The sequence below is a fragment of the Podarcis cretensis genome (assembly GCF_951804945.1).
Source record: "Podarcis cretensis genome assembly, chromosome: 7".
NCBI lineage: Eukaryota > Metazoa > Chordata > Lepidosauria > Squamata > Lacertidae > Podarcis > Podarcis cretensis.
In genome coordinates, this window is record NC_137176.1 from 66634948 (window position 1) to 66654189 (window position 19242).

Sequence of the window (19242 nt, forward strand, 5' to 3'; positions counted from 1 at the left end):
TTGTGGTGCAGCTTGCAAATTTTACATATGCTTATATTATATATAAGTACATATATATATAGAATATGTATACATATACATACAGCCATCCTTTGAAATTCATGCTTCTCTGAATTTTGCAATGTGGCACTGTGGGTTAAACCACAGAGCCGAGGACTTGCCGATCAGATGGTCGGCAGTTCGAATCCCCGCAATGGGGTGAGCTCCCGTTGCTTGGTCCCTGCTTCTACCAACCTAGCAGTTTGAAAGCACATCAAAGTGCAAGTAGATAAATAGGTACCGCTCTGGCGGGAAGGTAAACGGCATTTCCGTGCGCTGCTCTGGTTCACCAGAAGCGGCTTAGTCATGCTGGCCACATGACCTGGAAGCTGTACTCCCTTGGCCAATAAAGTGAGATGAGCGCCACAACCCCAGAGTCGGTCACAACTGGATCTAATGCTCAGGGGTCCCTTTACCTTTACCTAATGTGTACAACAATGCAAACAATAGGGTAAAGTGAACATACAAATGCATATGTTAGTGAGAATAATGTAACAAAATACATTGTACTGAGGGAAATTGTTTTGCAAAAAGGTGTATATTGTGTGTGTGTGTGTGTGTGTGTGTGTGTGGTTGTTGTACTAGTAAAGTACCTGAGTTTATTTTTAAATTATTTAAGATAGTCTTAGGGTCCCTCTAGACTAGTGGGGTTTTTGGGGGGTGGGGGGGTACACTGCAACATGTCATTGATGCAACAAAAGCAGGACAAAAAATGAACCAGAACATCTGTGGTCCAAAAATGTGCAGGATTCCACAAGGAAGTTAAAGGAAGTGCACTGATTGGAAACAAAATAGAGCCCCCAAACTGTTGCAGTAACGAACAGTATTGAAAGCAGGATCATGTACAACTGTCTCGATACCATTGTAAGGACAAATAATTGTGAATGCCCCCGCCCGCCTGCACAAAAAAGGATGTCTGAAGAGTCCTAATGATTGTAAAAAAAATCCTGATAATTTTGCATCGCATCCCCAATCAAACATTTCCTTAATGCAGCCACTGGCATGCATCCATAAACTTCCATAAACACTGCTGCAAGACTAGACTATAGTTGTGGCAAGGGAGTCTGCAATAAATTAGAGAGGGGCCTCTAATCTAAGGCACAGGTGGGAAGAGGCTGGCTTGAAATGCTAAAAAAGATGAGGCACTTAAGTAGAGAGCTGGGTGAGGGTGAAATTGAGAGGGAAGGAGAGAACTCTTAATTTCAGAACGGAATGAAGTTGCTGGAATCCTGAACGGCAGCACTCAACACTGCAATGTTTTGTTGCAGGTCCCCCTTGTTCTGCTCTCGTAGTCAGGACTTGAAGCAACAGAAAGTGGAGAGGGGTTTAGAGGAATCTGGCTATCAGTGGAGAGAAGCTGCAGAAGTTGATTTCCTTGTTGCAATTAACAGATAAGCATTAAGGTGACAGCCATATTTTCAGCGAAGGGCCAGTTATCTCATGATGGAAATTATTGCTCCTTGTGAAAAGGATTAAAATGACTGGCAGATTTAGGATTTTTGCTAGGAGTTGGATTTTAAAGGATTATTAGCCTTCTTGTAAATTAAAGAACGGAATGCAGCATCGGTCCGTAAATTTCACACCCGTTTTTCTTCTGCTACAGCATTGTGCTCTTATTTAGAACCTCATGACAACGTTCTGCCTGTAATTGTTTGTAGCCAATGATTCTTTCATGGATAATTGAGAATGAAAAGCCAAGCATATCTTATGTAATAATTGCTACCTGTAGGATGTTGCAACCTGCAGAAAGTCTTGTGGTGCCATCTTCCTCCGAAATGCAGGGCCCCTTAATGGGTCCCCAAACCTATGGAACTCTCCCCTTATAGAGGAACATCAGGCACAGTCTCCCAGACATTGAAAATTCACATCTTCTTAGCCTTTGACAGTTGAGCTATTTTTGTTAGAGCCCCTCTCTATATTCCATCTGGTTTGTTGATACATATGCATTTTCTTGGATGGTATTTTGGGGTGGTCTGTATTATATTTTTAAGATAATAAATATAAGAAATCATATATGATATGATAATAAAATAGGGAATACAGCAGGTCTCCGGATCATCACCCACTAACAAATAGACACCTGCAAAATAAATCATAAAGTGGCTCATTAATGACATTTGGATTTTAGCCTAGAAATGGGTTGAATAACTTCTGCAGTGAAGGTTCCCTTTAGCCCATGGGATGGGAACTGGATCTGGACAATGATTTAGAATTTAAAAGGTCCAGCCTTTACCAAAATGAAAGTATTAAAAATAGAATTAAAATCACCATTAGCCTAACCTACTCATCTGGCACAGCAACTACACTGGCAAGACCCATCAACAGTTGATGAACTGTAACACTGATAGGCCACTAGGTAGCCTAATGGCAAAGTCATGATAGTTCTGTCTGTTGCAGCTTGGCATGGCTGGTAATGACTCAAGGGGAATCCTAAAGGGGATTTGCCCATTACAGAACCAGTTGTCCTATAATATTCTATGTGCCCAACATATAGTTTAGTACAGGGGTTCCCAAACAGTGGCTCACGGACCACCATTCTGTGAAAGCAGGGGCAGGGGGCGGGACTGGGTACCATGCATTTTTGTAAGCATTACTTGACTGGACGACTGCATGGCACAATTCAAAAAAGTTCAATTTTTCATGTACAGCTGTGTTTCAGTTTGCATATTGTTTCAGAAAGCACAGCTTAGGTTGGTTCATCTTTAAATGCAAACCGAATCTAAATACTCCTGCATCCCTACCCATCAGTTCTCTGCCTGCAGTTATCCCTTGTGATGAATATTGCTTTAATCACAACTACTGTGACTCCAAAAACAGCACAGGAAAATGGGCCAGACGATGTACCTTCAAATATAAACTTGCAAAAGGCTTCTCTCTGCATGTCCTGCTGTGCTATACAATGTCACATCTTAGGAGTTCTACTTCCTGTGCTGTCTTGAGCATATGGAAGTGAGAAGATAAAGAATCCCCCAGCAGTAATAATAATAAAACCCCAGACATACTGGACAAAACAGACTTTCAAGATCTGAGAGATCAAAACTGGCTGGAAAACATGTATGTGTAAATTTTGAGCCACCAATATTCAGTGCTACATCCTGCGAACTGGATGCTTTATGAGAAGAATTTATGCTCCTGTTAGCTTGTTCCCTTCTAAGCACATATTTGCAGAGAGACAGAGGCGGGAGGGGTGGGGAGATTTGGGAACAAGGTGTCGGTTAGATTGCTCCAGCCTATATTGGTTTGTGGTCAGGGATTTTGAAAGGACCTAGAATATTATGTTTGTCGTACGATGTGGCAGAACATTCAGGTGACTTGGAATCCTGCTCTGTTAAATTTGGAAAGTTCTCAACTACGGCACACGAATGCACAGAGCTATTACACAAACACATATGTTAGAGCTTGATAAGGAACTAATCAAAAGCTGTTAATTTTACTAAGCAACCATGTTAAATTCTGCGTTCTTCTCAATCCTCCATGTTGTTGCAGTGTGCAAATGAGAGAAGCAGCAAGGACATGTTCTACTCTGACAAAGGCAACCTCTGGGAAGCTCTAGATGACTATTTGGTCCAGGGATAGGCAACATGGTGCCCTCTAGTTGTTGTTGAAGTACAGATCCCATAATTCCCGGTCATTGTCCCAGCTGGCTGGGAGCTGATGGGAACTGGAGTCCAAGAACATCTGGAAGGCATGTTGTTGTCTATCCTGGATTCAGTCCCATGCCACTTACCACAGTGTGTGCATGTAACTGGCTGTGAAGCTGGTTATATGTAGCATAGGGTCACAGGGTGGAGGTGAGAATGTCTCTGCCTCTCTGCTTGGATTTGAGCTCAGATGCAGATGTGCAGGAAACTTTGGTCACAAAGTGACTGGATGTTGCACATGGCCCTGTCTTCTTATGAGCTGACATTCACGCCATGATCAATGACTCGTTGTGGCTACAGGCACCCTTCAATGAAACTAAAACAGGGGAAATTCTGAAATAGCTCCCCTCTCACCTAGACAATGTTGCAGCTATGTTATGGGCCTCTGCTGGACTTTTCTGTGAGAACAAAGGAAGAGAGCAGGCTCACCTATCAGGAAAAATATTGAGAAAACTGGGTGGTATTCAACTATGTTGTACTCAGAGTAGACTTATTGAAATTAATAGACCAAACTTAGTCATGTTTATTAATTTCAGTGCATCTATTCTGAGTATAACTGAGGCTCCATCTGCTCTTTACATTTAAAACAATATCATACCACTTTAAACAGCCATGGCTTCCCCCAAAGAATCCCGGGAACTATCCTTTGTTTGGGTGCTGAGAGTTGTTAAAGGTAAAGGTAAAGGGACCCCTGACCATTAGGTCCAGTTGTGGCCGACTCTGGGGTTGCGATGCTCATCTTTATTGGCCCTCGGCTTTATTGGCCGAGGGAGCCGGCGTACAGCTTCTGGGTCATGTGGCCAGCATGACTAAGCCGCTTCTGGAGAACCAGAGCAGCGCACGGAAACGCTGTTTACCTTCCCGCCGGAGCGGTACCTGTTTATCTACTTGCACTTTGATGTGCTTTCGAACTGCTAGGTTGACAGGAGCTGGGACCGAGCAACGGGAGCTCACCCCGTCACGGGGATTCGAACCACTGACCTTCTGATCGGCAAGTCCTAGGCTCTGTGGTTTAACCCACAGCGCCACCTGCGTCCCTATGAGAGTTGTTATGAGACTCCTATTCCACTCAAGGAGCTACAATTCCCAGAGTTTCCTGGGAAGAGGTACTGATTGTTCAACCACTCGGAGCATTGTATTTCTGTGAGGGGAATAATCACCAGTGCATCTAAATAGGCTATGGAAACAGGTGGGAACCTCAAAGCTGTAAATGTCGTCCTCACCTCATGGCATCAACAGGTAATTTAAAAAAGTAATCTGGAAGCCCATAATCAAACTGATGGGCAGAAGGCATCTCATTTTTTTTAAAATAATTTTTTAATTAAATGTTTACACATAACAAATTATTCCAACAAATCATCTTCATTACATTTCCCCCATTTTCCCCCTCCCTCTCCCCCCATACCCTCCCTCCCTCCCCCTTACGACTTCCCTCACTTCCTCTCTCTGATTTTTTAACACATATTATTCTCTGCATGTTGTAAAAATGTAAAGATCCTCCAAATATCTATTATTTTAACAACAATAAATTTGTGTATGTTTATTCAAAACAGGCAGAAGGCATCTCAGACCCAGCAAACAGCACGGTCCACAACAGGCAGACAGGAATCCAAAGGTTGCAAAGCATTCAACATGGTCTGTGATCGGCTAGCGGTCATGACCTAGGATAGGTTGGCATCTGTTTAGCACCTGCCTTTGCAGACAAGTTGCTGATGTTAAGAAGCCAAGCTTGGAGCAACAATTTAGAGCCAGCCCAGCCCTACTGCTTCCTTGGGTCACCTGGGTCAGCTTGGTTGACAAGTCTGCTCACCCCTTTTGGTGCAGTGGCATTGCCGGGATGGCAGAGGCTTCACTGGGGCCCCCGACATAAGAACAGGAACTGCCGTGGCCTTCCTGATAGATGGGGGAGGTGGAGAAGCCCCCCTCCCTTACCTATCAGAAACTGGATCCTAGCCTGCACCCTGCTTTGGGAAATGGGGATGCAGACTGGGACTTGTGCTGTGACAGAGCCGAAGGTGGGCTTCCCTTGGATCCGCCCCTTTCCCATTTAAGCAGCCATCACCTGGGGCACTACCTGTTCCTTCCCTCGCCAGAACTGACCCGGTGGTTTTGCCTACCTCATAGCAATTGTCACAACTGGTTGGGCATTGGGGCAATCATTCGTTTTGGATGGAGGGGAGGTTGTAGTCTCCACCTGCCCCTCCAAACGCTGGGGTATCCAATTAAAGGGATCCGGGGGGAGTGGCCATGTCCGCCTGCCCTGGGGGGGGGGGCAGGGCCGAAGGCTCTCCCCCAAGCAGCGGTCCCTGCGGAGGCCACACTATTGGATGTAAGTCTTAGGAACCCCCACCTGGATTGACCACTCGTCACTTCCGGTGAGTGGGCCAGAAGTATTTAGATTGCCCCATGCCCAAGACAAACCTCTTTCATCTGTACAGGGGTACTTCAGGTTAAGAACTTAATTCGTTCTGGAGGTCTGTTCTTAACCTGAAACTGTTCTTAACCTGAAGACCACTTTAGCTAATGGGGCCTCCTGCTGCCGCGTGCCACTGCCGCGCGATTTCTCTTCTCATCCTGATGCAAAGTTCTTAACCTGAAGTACAGAGGTACCTCTGGATGCAAATGGGATCTGTCTGCACATGCACAGGTCATGATTCACCACTTCCGCACATGCACATGACGTCATTTTGAGCGTCTGCGCAAGCAGTGAAACCCAGAAGTAACGCATTCCGTTACTTCTGGGTCGCCGCAGAGCACAACCCGAAAACGCTCAACCCGAAGCTACTTCAACCCGAAGTATGACTGTACTACAGCGGTACCTCAGGTTACATACGCTTCAGGTTACAGACTCCGCTAATCCAGAAATAGTGCTTCAGGTTAAGAATTTTGCTTCAGGATGAGAACAGAAATCGTGTTCCGGCGGCGTGGCAGCAGCAGGACGCCCCATTAGCTAAAGTGGTGCTTCAGGTTAAGAACAGTTTCAGGTTAAGTACGGACCTCCGGAACGAATTAAGTACTTAACCTGAGGTACCACTGTATTTCTGGGTCAGCAGAGTCTGTAACCTGAAGCGTCTGTAACCCGAGGTACCACTGTATTCAATAAAGTTGTGGCCTGTTTTGACGCCAAACCAGTCTTATTGGTCTTTTATTTGTATGGGTTGGGGTATGGGGAGCCCGGCGCCTAGTCCCACAAGCTGTAATGCTATCTCCAGCCATGAAAGGGGTGGTGCTGCAGCACAGCACAGGCCAGGCTGCAAGCTCCCTCCCACTGAAAGCTGCCCTGGTGGTGCAGGAAGTACAGCACCTGGGTCCCTCTCCCCGAGTTCCCTGGTTCAAGATCCCTGGTGCACAACAATTGGTTCTGTTCTTCATTGCAATACACTTCAACATTTTTGCTGTCCTCCTGTTTACACCAGTAACAACAGAGCATTTGACCTATCAGCAGATCGCAAAGATGTGTAGAATTTATGCCTGAGCGTTTCTTCTAAATTAATGCAATATTTAACAATGTCAAAAGCTTTGCATTATATGAAAGATTATGGCGTTACAAAGTCGACATGCTGCTGAAACACAATGCCTTTTACTATGGCAGATTAAAGTGACAGCTGTTATTATGGTGACAATGTCTTCACTTACACAAAGGGGAGCCTTCTCCAGTTCTTATCTTGAAACATGAGCTCTTGCAATGCTGTTTCACTCCCATTATCTATTCCATACGGTGCCTCTGTCGTTTCTTTTATAATCCTTCTGCTATTTTTATTCATTTTATTTTTAGAACAAGGCAAGGAGTCTCAATCCCAAGGCTTAGGAGTGTTCTCATTAGAAATGTGAAGTGCGAAAAACTCTTAGTATAACCTACATTTTTTCTACTGCCATAGCTTTCCACATGCCAGTGTATCACAGCAACTCCTAAGCACCTCCCACAAAAAACAGTTGTCTTCAAACATGAAAGTTGATCTATTTATCCCCTCATCATGCTCAAATTTCTTGCTGTTCCCTATATGATATACTAAGTTCATTTGTTTCTTGCAATTTGTGGATCGCCTCATGCCATACCAGGGTCAGCGAAATCTGGTCCATTGCAATCAACAAGCTACAAAGCCTTAATGTTCCACAAACGTCATGTCAGGGGAGTGGTGGAATTATAGTTATGGACAGAATGCACAGAGTTAGGGTTTCTTGTGAATGACACACTCTCCCCACCCCCAGTTCTTAGTATACATTGTTAACTGAGAGGATACATTTGATTTGAAACGTGACTACAAACAATTGCCATTGTTGAACTATAGTGTTTTAGTTTGTTGCATTCTTTAAACTCTTCATTTCTCCTAGTCCCTGATTTATGTCAGTGGATGCTGGACCATTAGGGCAACCAATGCTAACCAACTTTTTTTTTTACATTTTCCCCAAAATCTCCAAGCCATGCTCTTTGCTGTGCCACACACATCCTTCCATAAACCATTTGAATTTACAGGGGCTCAGGGAGACCCAATTCTCCACCCAATCAGTTCTCTGCACCATTCAGCCAACCTCAGCCCAAAAGCTCCTATGGCCAGCAGGTCACATGGACTTTGGCCCCAATGCTCTACCATGCTAGAACTATATTTCCTAATAATAATAATAATGTGCATTGCTTTTTAACGATTTGTTGGGTCTCTGGACCATAATAAATATTGATTGATTGATTGATTGATTGATGATGATAATTTATTATTTATACCCCACCCATCTGGCTAGGTTTCCCCAGCCATTCTTAATATATACCCTAACATGTTCTGTTTTTATTTCTCCAGCTTGCCCTGTCTCCATTCCCTGGACCTGCCGAGGGGTGTGAGGAGCTGCATTTTTGAATCTCTGACTTGACAGCTCTGTTCCCATTGCTGTTCCTCTAAAACTTTTTTGGGGGCAGACCAGAGTTTCAGAGTCCCCCACAGGGATGTATGGCCCTTCCAGATGTTATTGGACTCCAGCTCGCATCAGCCCCAGCCACAAGTGCCCCATCCTTGCCTGTCGCAAGGACCACACCTTTAAGAGTATCAGAAGAATGCAGAGACAAGGCCGAAATTGAAAAGAACCATCAGCGAAGGCCAAGCCAATTGGAGGTGCGATATTGCAAAGGGCCACTGGGTGGCGCGCTTCCTCAATGGAATGCATTCTCTCCCTCGGTTCTTTCCCATGTTTCTCCCTCCCTCCCCATAGAGATAGGAAAAGAGTAGATACTGTATAGTTTTAGCTTCCGAGTTAACTTTGGACGCCTTTTTCTCCTTACATCTCCCACAAGGCGGAAGTGGCTGATGCCCATAGAAAATTACAGAGAAGTCTTGAGCTTTTGAGGTCGTGATTGGGGGCAGCCCTTCCAACCATATGAGAGGAAACTCCAAATAATAATAATAATAATAATAATAATTTTATTGTTTTTAACCCCGCTCATCTGGCTGGATTTGCCCAGCCACTCCAGTAAAATAAAAAAAATAAAAAATATATAAGACACTAAAAACTTCCACGAACTTCAGATGTTTCCTAAATATTGTGTAATTTTTTTTATCCCCCTGACGGGAAGTAAATTCTCACTAAAATAAATAAATCAGCAAATTTGTTTCTGCTGCTGCCGCCGCCGCCCAGTCACAGCTGCAGGCGGAAATCCTGAAAAAGTCAGCGCAGCGATCGCTCTTCACTTTTCCTAGCTCCACAGTCACGCGGCTGCGCAGTCCTCCGTCGCCAGGAGTCTATGGTCTCTCGCCGGTCTGGTGGCGACGGAGCCTGGGGCGCGTGCGCCGAGTCCCTTCCGCTCCTTTCCCAAGGCCGGGGGGCGGGGCCTCGCGGCAAGCGGGGCGGGGCTAGCCGTGGCCGAGAGCAGTCCGGGCGAAGGAGTCACGGCGGGCCGCCATGGACGGGCCCGGGGAAGGAGAAGAGCCGGCCGCTGCGGAAGAGGCGGCGGGGGGCGGCGGCGGCCTGGAGCTGCTGGCCCGGCGGCAGCGCAAGGAGAAGCGCGAGCTGCAAGGTGAGGGAGCCGCCTGGGGCAGAGAGACCGAGGGAAGAGCAGGGAAGGCAGGCGCTGCTGCTGCTGAAGGAGGGAAGGAGGGAGCCAGGAAACGAGGGTTTGTGGGTGGGCGAGTTTCACTTAACGGGCTGCATATGCAGCGCCTACACTTTGGAACTCCCCGCCACTTGATACCGGGCAGGCGCCGTCTCGGTACCTGCTTTTCGGCGCCTGCTGAAAACTTCCTTGGAGGTTTCTAAGCAGAGGTTGGATAGCCATCTGTAATTCACGATGCAGCTGAGATTCCCGCATTGCAGGGGGGTTAGATTAGATCTGTGGTACCCAACCTTTTGGGGCCATGCCCCACCTAAGCATCTCTAAAATCCTGATGACACCCCTGCCGCAACATATAATTCTGCTTATTCAAAAAGTGAACTCCTATTCATGTGAAGGAAGCCTAAAAGGCCATTCACTGTTAATAACTCATTCCCAAATTGACCCCCTTAAATATCAAATCGACCCCCTTAAAAATCAGATTGACCCCTTGTAGGGCGTGTGCCCCACATTGGGAACCACATTGGGAACCACGGGACTAGATGATCCCTGGGGTGCCCTCCAACTCTATGATACTGTTATTTTTGTTGGGACAAGCCCACCCGGAAGCTTAGGAAGTTGCAGGAACCTTAATCTGCTTTCTGTTTTAAGTTTTGCACATTGCAATTTTTTCTATATTTCATTGTTTTGTCTCCTTGTAAACCGCTTTGTGGGTTTTTAAACATTGCAATCAAGCGGTATACTGTATAAATTTTATGAAATGAATGAATAGAAGCAGGAGAAAGGCTCGTGGCACCTTCAAGACCTAACAGGGTCAGTGTATCTGGCAAAGTAAATGTATGCAGCTGCCCCATATAACATGGGTTCTCTGGTCCACTGCTAGAGCAAATTGCACAGGGCTGGTTTTGACCCTGGAAGGGGTGAAGCTTTGGGTAAGATGCCTTCCTTGGTTGGTTGGGTGGGCCTCACCCAGAAGGAAAGGCCAAGGCAAGGCCTAGATCTTGCCGTACCTCCCCACTCTTGCTACTGCTCATGTGGTGAGCGCCACCAGACAGGAGTTGCTGAGGACCACACAGGGTTGCTAGCTGACCCCCTGCAAGGATGTGGGTGTCTGCAGATGCCCAGTGATGCTGATGTTCTGGTAATGTGGGCCTGCAAATATGGCACCTTAAATATAAAACAGAAAAAAGATATGAGATGTGTTACAGCACATGGGCTTTTGTAGGTTAGATCCTGCTTCATAGGATGAAATGGGTTCATGAACTTTAATGTGCTAGAAGAGAAGTATGTTTCATCTTTTAAGGAAGCACAAGCCTCTTGCAGCACAATCCTATTCATGTCTCCTAAGAAGTAAGTTCAATTTGGTTCACTGGGAGTCCTCACTCCCGGGTAAGTGTTGTATAGGCTTGCAGCCTCAGGTCTGTAGCAAATACAGCTATGTGCTTTCTGAACCTGGTGTCGCCCAGTTTTTATTGTACTCCAACTCCCAGCCTGCATGACCAGGGGACAGGAGATTGTTTTCATCTGTCTGTCTCGAGAGACAATGGAATGCGCCTCCAGGAGTGAAGCCAAACCGCTGCGTTAGCAGCACCGAATTCTCCGGAGCACAAGCCTAGGCAGTGTGTATGGAAAGCTGGATTTGTTATTGGGGGGCAAGTTCAGCTGCTACTGAAGATGTGATATGAGGCGCTGCTGATGCCTTACATTTGCAAAATCATATTGCAAATCTTGGCATGGCAGTGGCTATGGAATCTGGAGCAAGTCCAGCTTGCAGCACAGGAGACAAGGAGGGAATCATGTTCCCTTGTTCTGACGCTGACCCTATTACTGGATCACATGCTGCCTGTTGACATTGCACCACAGTCCACGAGACAGGGTGCCAGTTTCCAAAGCCCACAAACAGTTTTTTGCTGTGGAGCCTCGATTAGCATTCATGACGCATTAGCAATTCCACAGATGTGTTCAGAGCACTTTCTGCAGTGGACCTCAAAAGTGGGGGAGCTGCAGCTGTGCTGGTGTTGCTGAGGTTGATGTGAGAAGCCTAAAATCAGGCTGGAAGGAGTCCAGGTTGTGGCTTCTTGTCTCATCCTGCATTGTCACAGCTCTCTTACTTAGCTTTGTGGTACCGGAAGGAGCATTGTGCATTGTAGGTTTTGTTATGTTTGCTAGGACTAGTAGCAATTGTGAATATTCTTTGCTCCAGGGATAGGGAAACTGTGGCCATCAAGGTGGAGCTGAACTGCACCTTTCCATCAGCCCCAGCCAGCCAGTATGAAACACCTGCAGGGCCACAGGTTCCCCATCACTGTTTTTCTTCACTGGGTAGTCTGAACACATCATCCAGATTAAATACATACCTATATATATACACTGGTTGAGGAACAGAATCCATTCCAGAAGTCCGTTCGACTTCTGAAAACGTTTGAAAGCCAAGGCGCAGTTTCCGATTGGCTGCAGGAGCTTCCTGCGCTCAATCGGAAGCCACGGAAGCAGCGTCGGACGTTTGGCTTCCAAAGAACGTTGGCAAACTGGAACACTCACTTCCAGGTTTGCGGCGATTGGGAGCCAAAACGTTCGAGTCGCAAGGCGTTCATCAACCAAGGTACATGTTTCAGTTGTACATGTTTCGGAGCATAGAACTTAACATGTGCATTTGTGTACTTTGAGGAATTTTTTTGTAAAAAGCAACTAATAAATAATATTAAGCAAGACCAGATTTTATTTAGTTTGTTTTTTTAAAAAAATCGGCCTGTCCCTTCATAGTTCCAAACAGTTCACTGGATTTCATTCCAGCATTCCAGACTGGTTTCACCTTTTGAATGTATTCGGAAAGCATTGGTTTTGTTCCCTATTTTAAGGTTCATGCACAATAAGCATTGTAGTTAATAGTTATGTGACTGAGGCAGGTTCCCCCCTGAGATAGATACTTTCTGCAATACAGTGGTACCTCGGGTTACATACGCTTCAGGTTACATACGCTTCAGGTTACACATTCCGCTAACCCAGAAATAGTGCTTCAGGTTAAGAACTTTGCTTCAGGATAAGAACAGAAATCGGGCTCCGGCGGCACGGCAGCAGCAGGAGGCCCCATTAGCTAAAGTGGTGCTTCAGGTTAAGAACAGTTTCAGGTTAAGAACAGACCTTCGGAATGAATTAAGTACTTAACCTGAGGTACCACTGTATGGGTTTACAGTACAGTTACATTAGGCAGGCATATACATTGAAAGATGTTAAATGCATTTTTTTTTCTGTTCAAGTGCAAGGACATCTAGCTGTGCAGCAGAACTTCTCTTGTGTGCCCCTAGTTCTCCCAACGCTCTGGAGCAGATTTGGGAGGGTGTCAGGCACACACAGGGAGAGAAGAGGGAGTTCTGCTGCACACATGGAATGAGTGCTTTGGATACGGCCTATTATGTCACACCTGCAGTGTAGTAATGTTAAACTTAATGATGGCCAGCTTTCCAATGATGAACAGTGACATGCATAATTGCGAGGCACTCACCAGTTGTCTCACTGATTTGTGCTTCTGCAGCCAAAATCCAAGGAATGAAAAATGCCGTTCCAAAGAATGACAAAAAGAGAAGAAAACAGCTGTCTGATGAGGTTGCCAAACTGGAGGCCGAGCTGGAACAGAAACACAAGGGGGAACTTAAGAAGCTAAAGGAGACACTAACTGAACAGAATAAAGTACGTGTTGCGGGGCACTCCATTTTCAAAGCTCTGTTGGCATAATATCCACTGAAACTACGTTTGAACGTTGTTTATTTCTAACTTGCTAAGGAATTGGGTTTCAATGCTGTGACACCATTTTTGGTTTTTTTTAATTTTGGCCATGATAAATCTTATTTTGCCTTAAATGCACAGTGAGTGAATGATCGCTAAAAACATATCTGATTCTTGGAAGCCACACTGTATAAAAGTAGATGATTTGGGTTATTTCTATGAAGCACAGTCATATGCTCAATAAATGTTCGTTGTTTATTTTCTGGCAAATGCTGATGTTGTACATTCTAGTTCCCAAGGCAAATCGATTTTGCTTGCTGGTGTCATCAAATGACAGCGAATGTCTAACTTGCTTTCCATAGTACCTGGGATACGGATTAGCTCTCTTTGTAGGTTGGGAAAGGATTTGGACTGCTATAATTTGACTGATAACAGCAGACGGGGGGAACTTAACCTAGCCAGCAGGCTAGATCCTCACCTCTCTCACCCTTAGCAGGCCAACTTTGACGGTAGACAAGACTGCCCACCTGTCAATCATCTGACATCATATCAGGTGGCAACTCCAAATCAGCTGATCAGTGTCAATAGCAAGCCCCACTGGCTGTCAAATAAGTTTGCTGTCAATAAGCCCTACTTACCAAGGAGCATTTGGGATTGCACTTTAAACTCCAGATTGTTCCTCAGCAGCTGTTTCTTTGCCTGCCCTTCCTCCGATGTCACATATGATGTCAGGTGTTGTACATGGCATGGGGCGGTAGTACCTTGGGATGTTGGAATGGAAGGTGACTATTCCTCCTATACCAGACTTGCACAACACTGAGACTTCATGCAGTTTGTACCGGTTTTCTGCATAATCCCTCTTCCGGCAGCTTATCTAGGCTACAGTATGAGACAGGAACCACATATTGTGCAGGCTGAAGTACTAAGAACTCTTGGGTTGCACCATCCTTAATGTCTTAAGCCTTAGTTTAGAGTCTGAGTGATACTTCTGGCGTGGTGCATAACTTGCTTGTTGGGGCCACTAGAGAATGAATATTAAATAGGTTGGGTGAGAAACTGTGGTATGAAGAAGAAGAAGAAGAAGAAGAAGAAGAAGAAGAAGAAGAAGAGGAGTTTGGATTTGATATCCTGCCTTTCACTCCCCTTAAGGAGTCTCAAAGCGGCTAACGTTCTCCTTTCCCTTCCTCCCCCACAACAAACACTCTGTGAGGTGAGTGGGGCTGAGAGACTTCAGAGAAGTGTGACTAGCCCAAGGTCACCCAGCAGCTGCATGTGGAGGAGCGGAGACCTGAACCCAGTTCACCAGATTACGAGACTACCGCTCTTAACCACTACACCACACTGGCTCTCAATGGTATGAATTGTTAAGGAACTGAAACCCCAAATGTATGCGCTATATTTACCCTGAAAATTAGAGTGGCAAGTTCAAGAAACTAGTCACTACACATTTTACATAATTCTCATTTGTCATTTAGGAAGATGCTGCAGTTATAAATATTGCAAGACTGGAGCTTGAGGACATGGAACAGATTCAGCCTCCTAGAATAACAAAAGCACAGAAGAGGCGGGTAAGGTGATTACGGATGTGAATATTGTCTTGATTAGACAGTAAGCAACATGCAGACCCAGGTGCAAGACCCAGGTGCTTCTGTGAGAGATCTGGTGTCCCCAGGGTGGCTCTGGGACCTGGTTTCAACCCCGGGGCCCAGACAGAAGCAGTCACCAGCACAGATCAGGTAGAGTGGGGTTAGAGACCTCTTCATCTCATTACATGTTATCCCGTTAAGTCACTTCTGGTCCTTCAAGCCTCTTTCATGTATACCCAAAATTGGCTACAGCTAACTAACCCCATCTTTGGAACTGGATTCCAAGAAATGCTCATGGTGACCTTTCTGGAAGGCAAACGATGTAACTGAAATCTCTGAATAAGTTTCAGTACTCCCCTTAACTTGTGCAACTTTATTGCTTTGCTTTTTGCACCGTTCTGTTAGTACAATTGAGATGTGAATCACGGGCAACTGAGACCACTTTTAATAAGCATATAATATTAATTTATGATATGGACAAATGTGACGTCACAGTGCATTTTACTGTTTTCAAACCACAGGATAAAAAAGCAGCCATGGAAAAAGAAAGAGAAGAAAGAATTGCGGAAGCAGAGATAGAAAATTTAACAGGAGCTAGGCACCTTGAAAGTCAAAAACTCGCACATAGTTTAGCCACGAGGCAATTAGAAATTAAGCAGATCCCATCTGATGGCCACTGCATGTACAGAGCTATTGAAGATCAGCTGAAGGAGCAACAAAACTCCTGGACTGTTGCAACGCTTAGAAGTCAAACGGCAGAGTACATGAAAAGTCACGTGGATGACTTCCTACCATTTCTAACTAACCCAAATACAGGAGATCTGTACAGTCATGGTAAGTAAACTGCTTCCCCCACTATGTGCATATTTCTGTCATGAGTAGTGTCAGCTGTTACAGAGAAAACTGGTACCAAGTATGTTTACCACGTATCAGTGGCACAGATGTGTTAATTAAACCGCAAGGACCCCAACAGCTGCAACCCAATCTTACTTATGCTGCTCAGAAGTTAGTCTTTCTGTGTTTATTGCATGTTTCCTTTAGGTAAATATGTACTGGACGGCAAACTTGTGTGCGTGGAATAGACCAGTTGCAACAAGATGTAAAGACATTACTTACTATTACTACCTATAGCAGGAGTGAGGAACTTTTTGTCCTCCAGATGCTGCTGAACTACAGCTCCCATCAGCCCAAACTAGCATAGCCAGTGGCCAGGGATGGTGGGGGTTGAAGTTCAGCAACATCTGGAGGGCCAAAGGGTCCCACACTTGACTTGTGGCTCTAAGCACATCAGAGGGGCTGAGACTTTAAGACTATCTTAATGACTGTGACCTAAATCCAGTACAGGGTTAAGCTTGCTTAAGCCCATTGAAACCAATGGACTTAAGCATGCTTAAAACTCTGCATTAGATTAAAGCTTTATTTGTTAAAGCTTTCCCCAACTAAACTGTCTCTGTCTAACCAAGGGAAACATCCCAAAGCAGAACCTCTGTGCAATCTAGGAGAAGCACAAACTATTACAGTAAACGTGTTATTGGCAAATCTGTCCATCGCTTTTATAATATTTATTGACTTTATCATTTCACAGAACACTGCTTGGTTCTTTGCTCGTTTCTTTCCTTTTATCTGACCGGGCGACATCTTTGCCTTCAGCCTGTTTCCTCTTTGCCTTGTGTATTACTATGCAAAGTTATGTTCTTCTGCATACTTTAATTGCCAATGTAAGCTTTCCTTTTTGGGCTTGCTCTGTTTTCCAACATTCAGATTAAAAATGGTGCACTTTCTCCCTCCAGAGGAATTTGAAAAATACTGCCATGATATAGCAAACACAGCTGCCTGGGGTGGCCAATTGGAAGTAAGTATTGTGCCCTGCTCTTTCCTAATATCTTAAATGCCAACACTTGTTTGTTTTGAGTCTTTAGAATATTCCCAAATCTTCAAGAGACGCTGGGAATCCTGTGACCCTTCCATCGTTTTTCTCAACTCCTATCAGTCCCAGTCAGCACGGCCAGTGGTCAGGAAAGATGGGAGTCCAGTAACAGTTTTCCCCACCCTACTTTTACAATAAAGAAATGGCTTAGGTAATTCTTACTGCAGAGATAATCAAGAGCATTTCTGTTCTGTTTATATGGTAGAAGAACAGTTCTACTTTGTAAAAGGTTTACAGCCATCATCTGGGCCCATTCATACCACATGCTATGCTGATTGTATCTGTCTAGCATACTGAGACCACTGTCATGTCAATATGAATTAGTAACCTACTTTTATTAAGATAATAAAAAAGGGAAAAATCATATTTGCAGTGATTTTTTTAAAATATAAATGTCTAAAACAATATAGGTTTTGGAACAAAATTAGGTTTTTCAAAGAACTGATCAGAACACTTACTTTTTTAAAAAAGTCCTTAAATTTTGTTCTAAGCCACTTAATGCTGTGTGCTACAAAGATAACTACAAACCTCATACATATATATATATATTTAAATCTAATTGTGCCTTGCAGCTAAGGGCTCTATCGCACATCTTGCAAACGCCAATTGAAGTTGTACAAATGGATTCACCACCTATAGTTGTTGGTGAGGAATACAGGAGAAAACCACTAATACTTGTGTAAGTAGATACTTTAAACACTGGGTGTCAAAGGAGTTCTGTGTTTGAAGAAATATATAAGTGACTGAATACATTGGTTGAATTATGTATTTAAGGGTACCTTGGAGTAAGACTGTTGAATTCAGTGAGACATATTATGGGTAAACAGTCATAGTAGCATCAGGGGGAAGGGTCAACTAGCCATCTGGAGCAGATTTCAGAGGGGGGAGCGGAGGGGGAGAGAGACGATAGCTGAAAATGGTTTTCTTCTCTGTTCTACTGTTGGAAGGCTTACCATCAGCTGAGCAACACTGCTGGAAATAAAACCACTGGATGCATCTATGTGTGCATGCATTCTATTTGTTTGGAAGACATCTTTGTAATTGCTATAACACCTGTTGTTTTTGCTTCTAGGTATATGAGACATGCATATGGATTAGGAGAACATTATAATTCTGTAAAACCTCTAATGGACACACCTACAGAAAATGAAAGCTAGTACAGGATTCAACAGAAGATATGACGAGTGCATCTTTGCACTTTACGCTGCTTATCTTTCGATAGGTTTTAAAATTCTGCTCGAGTTTTTTTTACAAGGAAATGAGGGTTTGGGGATATATATCAGATTTGTTGTATGAACTGTTAATTCAAATTTAAATCATGTTTTAAACAAAATATTCCCCAAGGTGTTTGTAATGTAACTAATAAATTGTGTATTACAGATTCCCCCCCACTTGCATTCAATCCTCTCCTTTAGTAGCAAAAACAATGGTATATGTACCACGGCTATACAACCCTTCAACTATTATAAACAGCAGTCCTTCAGTAATTGCAACTAAAACATGATGGCAATATTTAATAATGTGCAATTGCTAAAAAAACTTCATGATACAAGGAGATGGTTTTGTGATGCTTCTTTAGGTCAAATATCTTTTAACCACTGTTGTGACTAAAGAAAACCAACCTCTTGCTGAAATCTTCAGAGAACCTCCCTGCCCAGCTTAAATGGGGTTGCACATCCAAACGTAACTGCCTCAGAGGCTCAGTAACACATTCCTGGTTATGAGAAACAGCCCTATAATATTGAGTCAGACCATTAGTCTACCTAGTTCATTTGTCCACACTGACTGGCAGTGGCCTTCCAGGTTTCAGACAGGACTCTTCCAGCCCTACCTAGAGACTGAATCTCGTACCTTTTCCTGGTCAAACAATGTGTTCTACCATCAAGCTATAACCCTTCCCTTTTACATAGACATTTTGAAGAGCGAGTTTGTTTGTTCTTTAATAGGATGGCCACTGCTTTCTGCAGTCGCAGTAAAGGCAATATGGAATAAAAATGAATTTTGTTGCTGGTCCTGGTTTCCAGTTCAAACAGAGCCCCTACACAATCACCTCTGGAGTGCATGGCATTCTTTCCAAACTTGGTTGTGAAGTGACCCTCCACGTTTTATTTAAAACATGCATATAGCTGTCCTGATTCTCAGAGCAGTAGCAGGTCAAATGCTGCCATATTTCAAGAATAGGAAGAACCAATGCTTGCCATATAGAGATACTAATTCACACAAGCAGTACCTTCATATGAGCTATGTCAGACAGAGAGCCATCACATGCCTAAGTCAGCCCTACACTTGTAA

At 44.4% G+C, this 19242-nt stretch overlaps 1 protein-coding gene across 1 annotated transcript; it reads left to right on the forward strand.

Moving 5' to 3' along the window:
- Positions 1 to 9519: 9519 nt before the first annotated feature.
- Positions 9520 to 18341, forward strand: OTUD6B (OTU deubiquitinase 6B). Its single transcript, XM_079983187.1, has 7 exons — positions 9520 to 9681; positions 13247 to 13401; positions 14913 to 15005; positions 15545 to 15857; positions 16814 to 16875; positions 17523 to 17629; positions 18023 to 18341. The coding sequence occupies exons 1-7, from the start codon at positions 9567 to 9569 to the stop codon at positions 18105 to 18107; spliced, it is 930 nt and encodes a 309-aa protein (XP_079839313.1). The 5' UTR covers positions 9520 to 9566; the 3' UTR covers positions 18108 to 18341.
- The last annotated feature ends 901 nt before the right edge of the window (positions 18342 to 19242 follow it).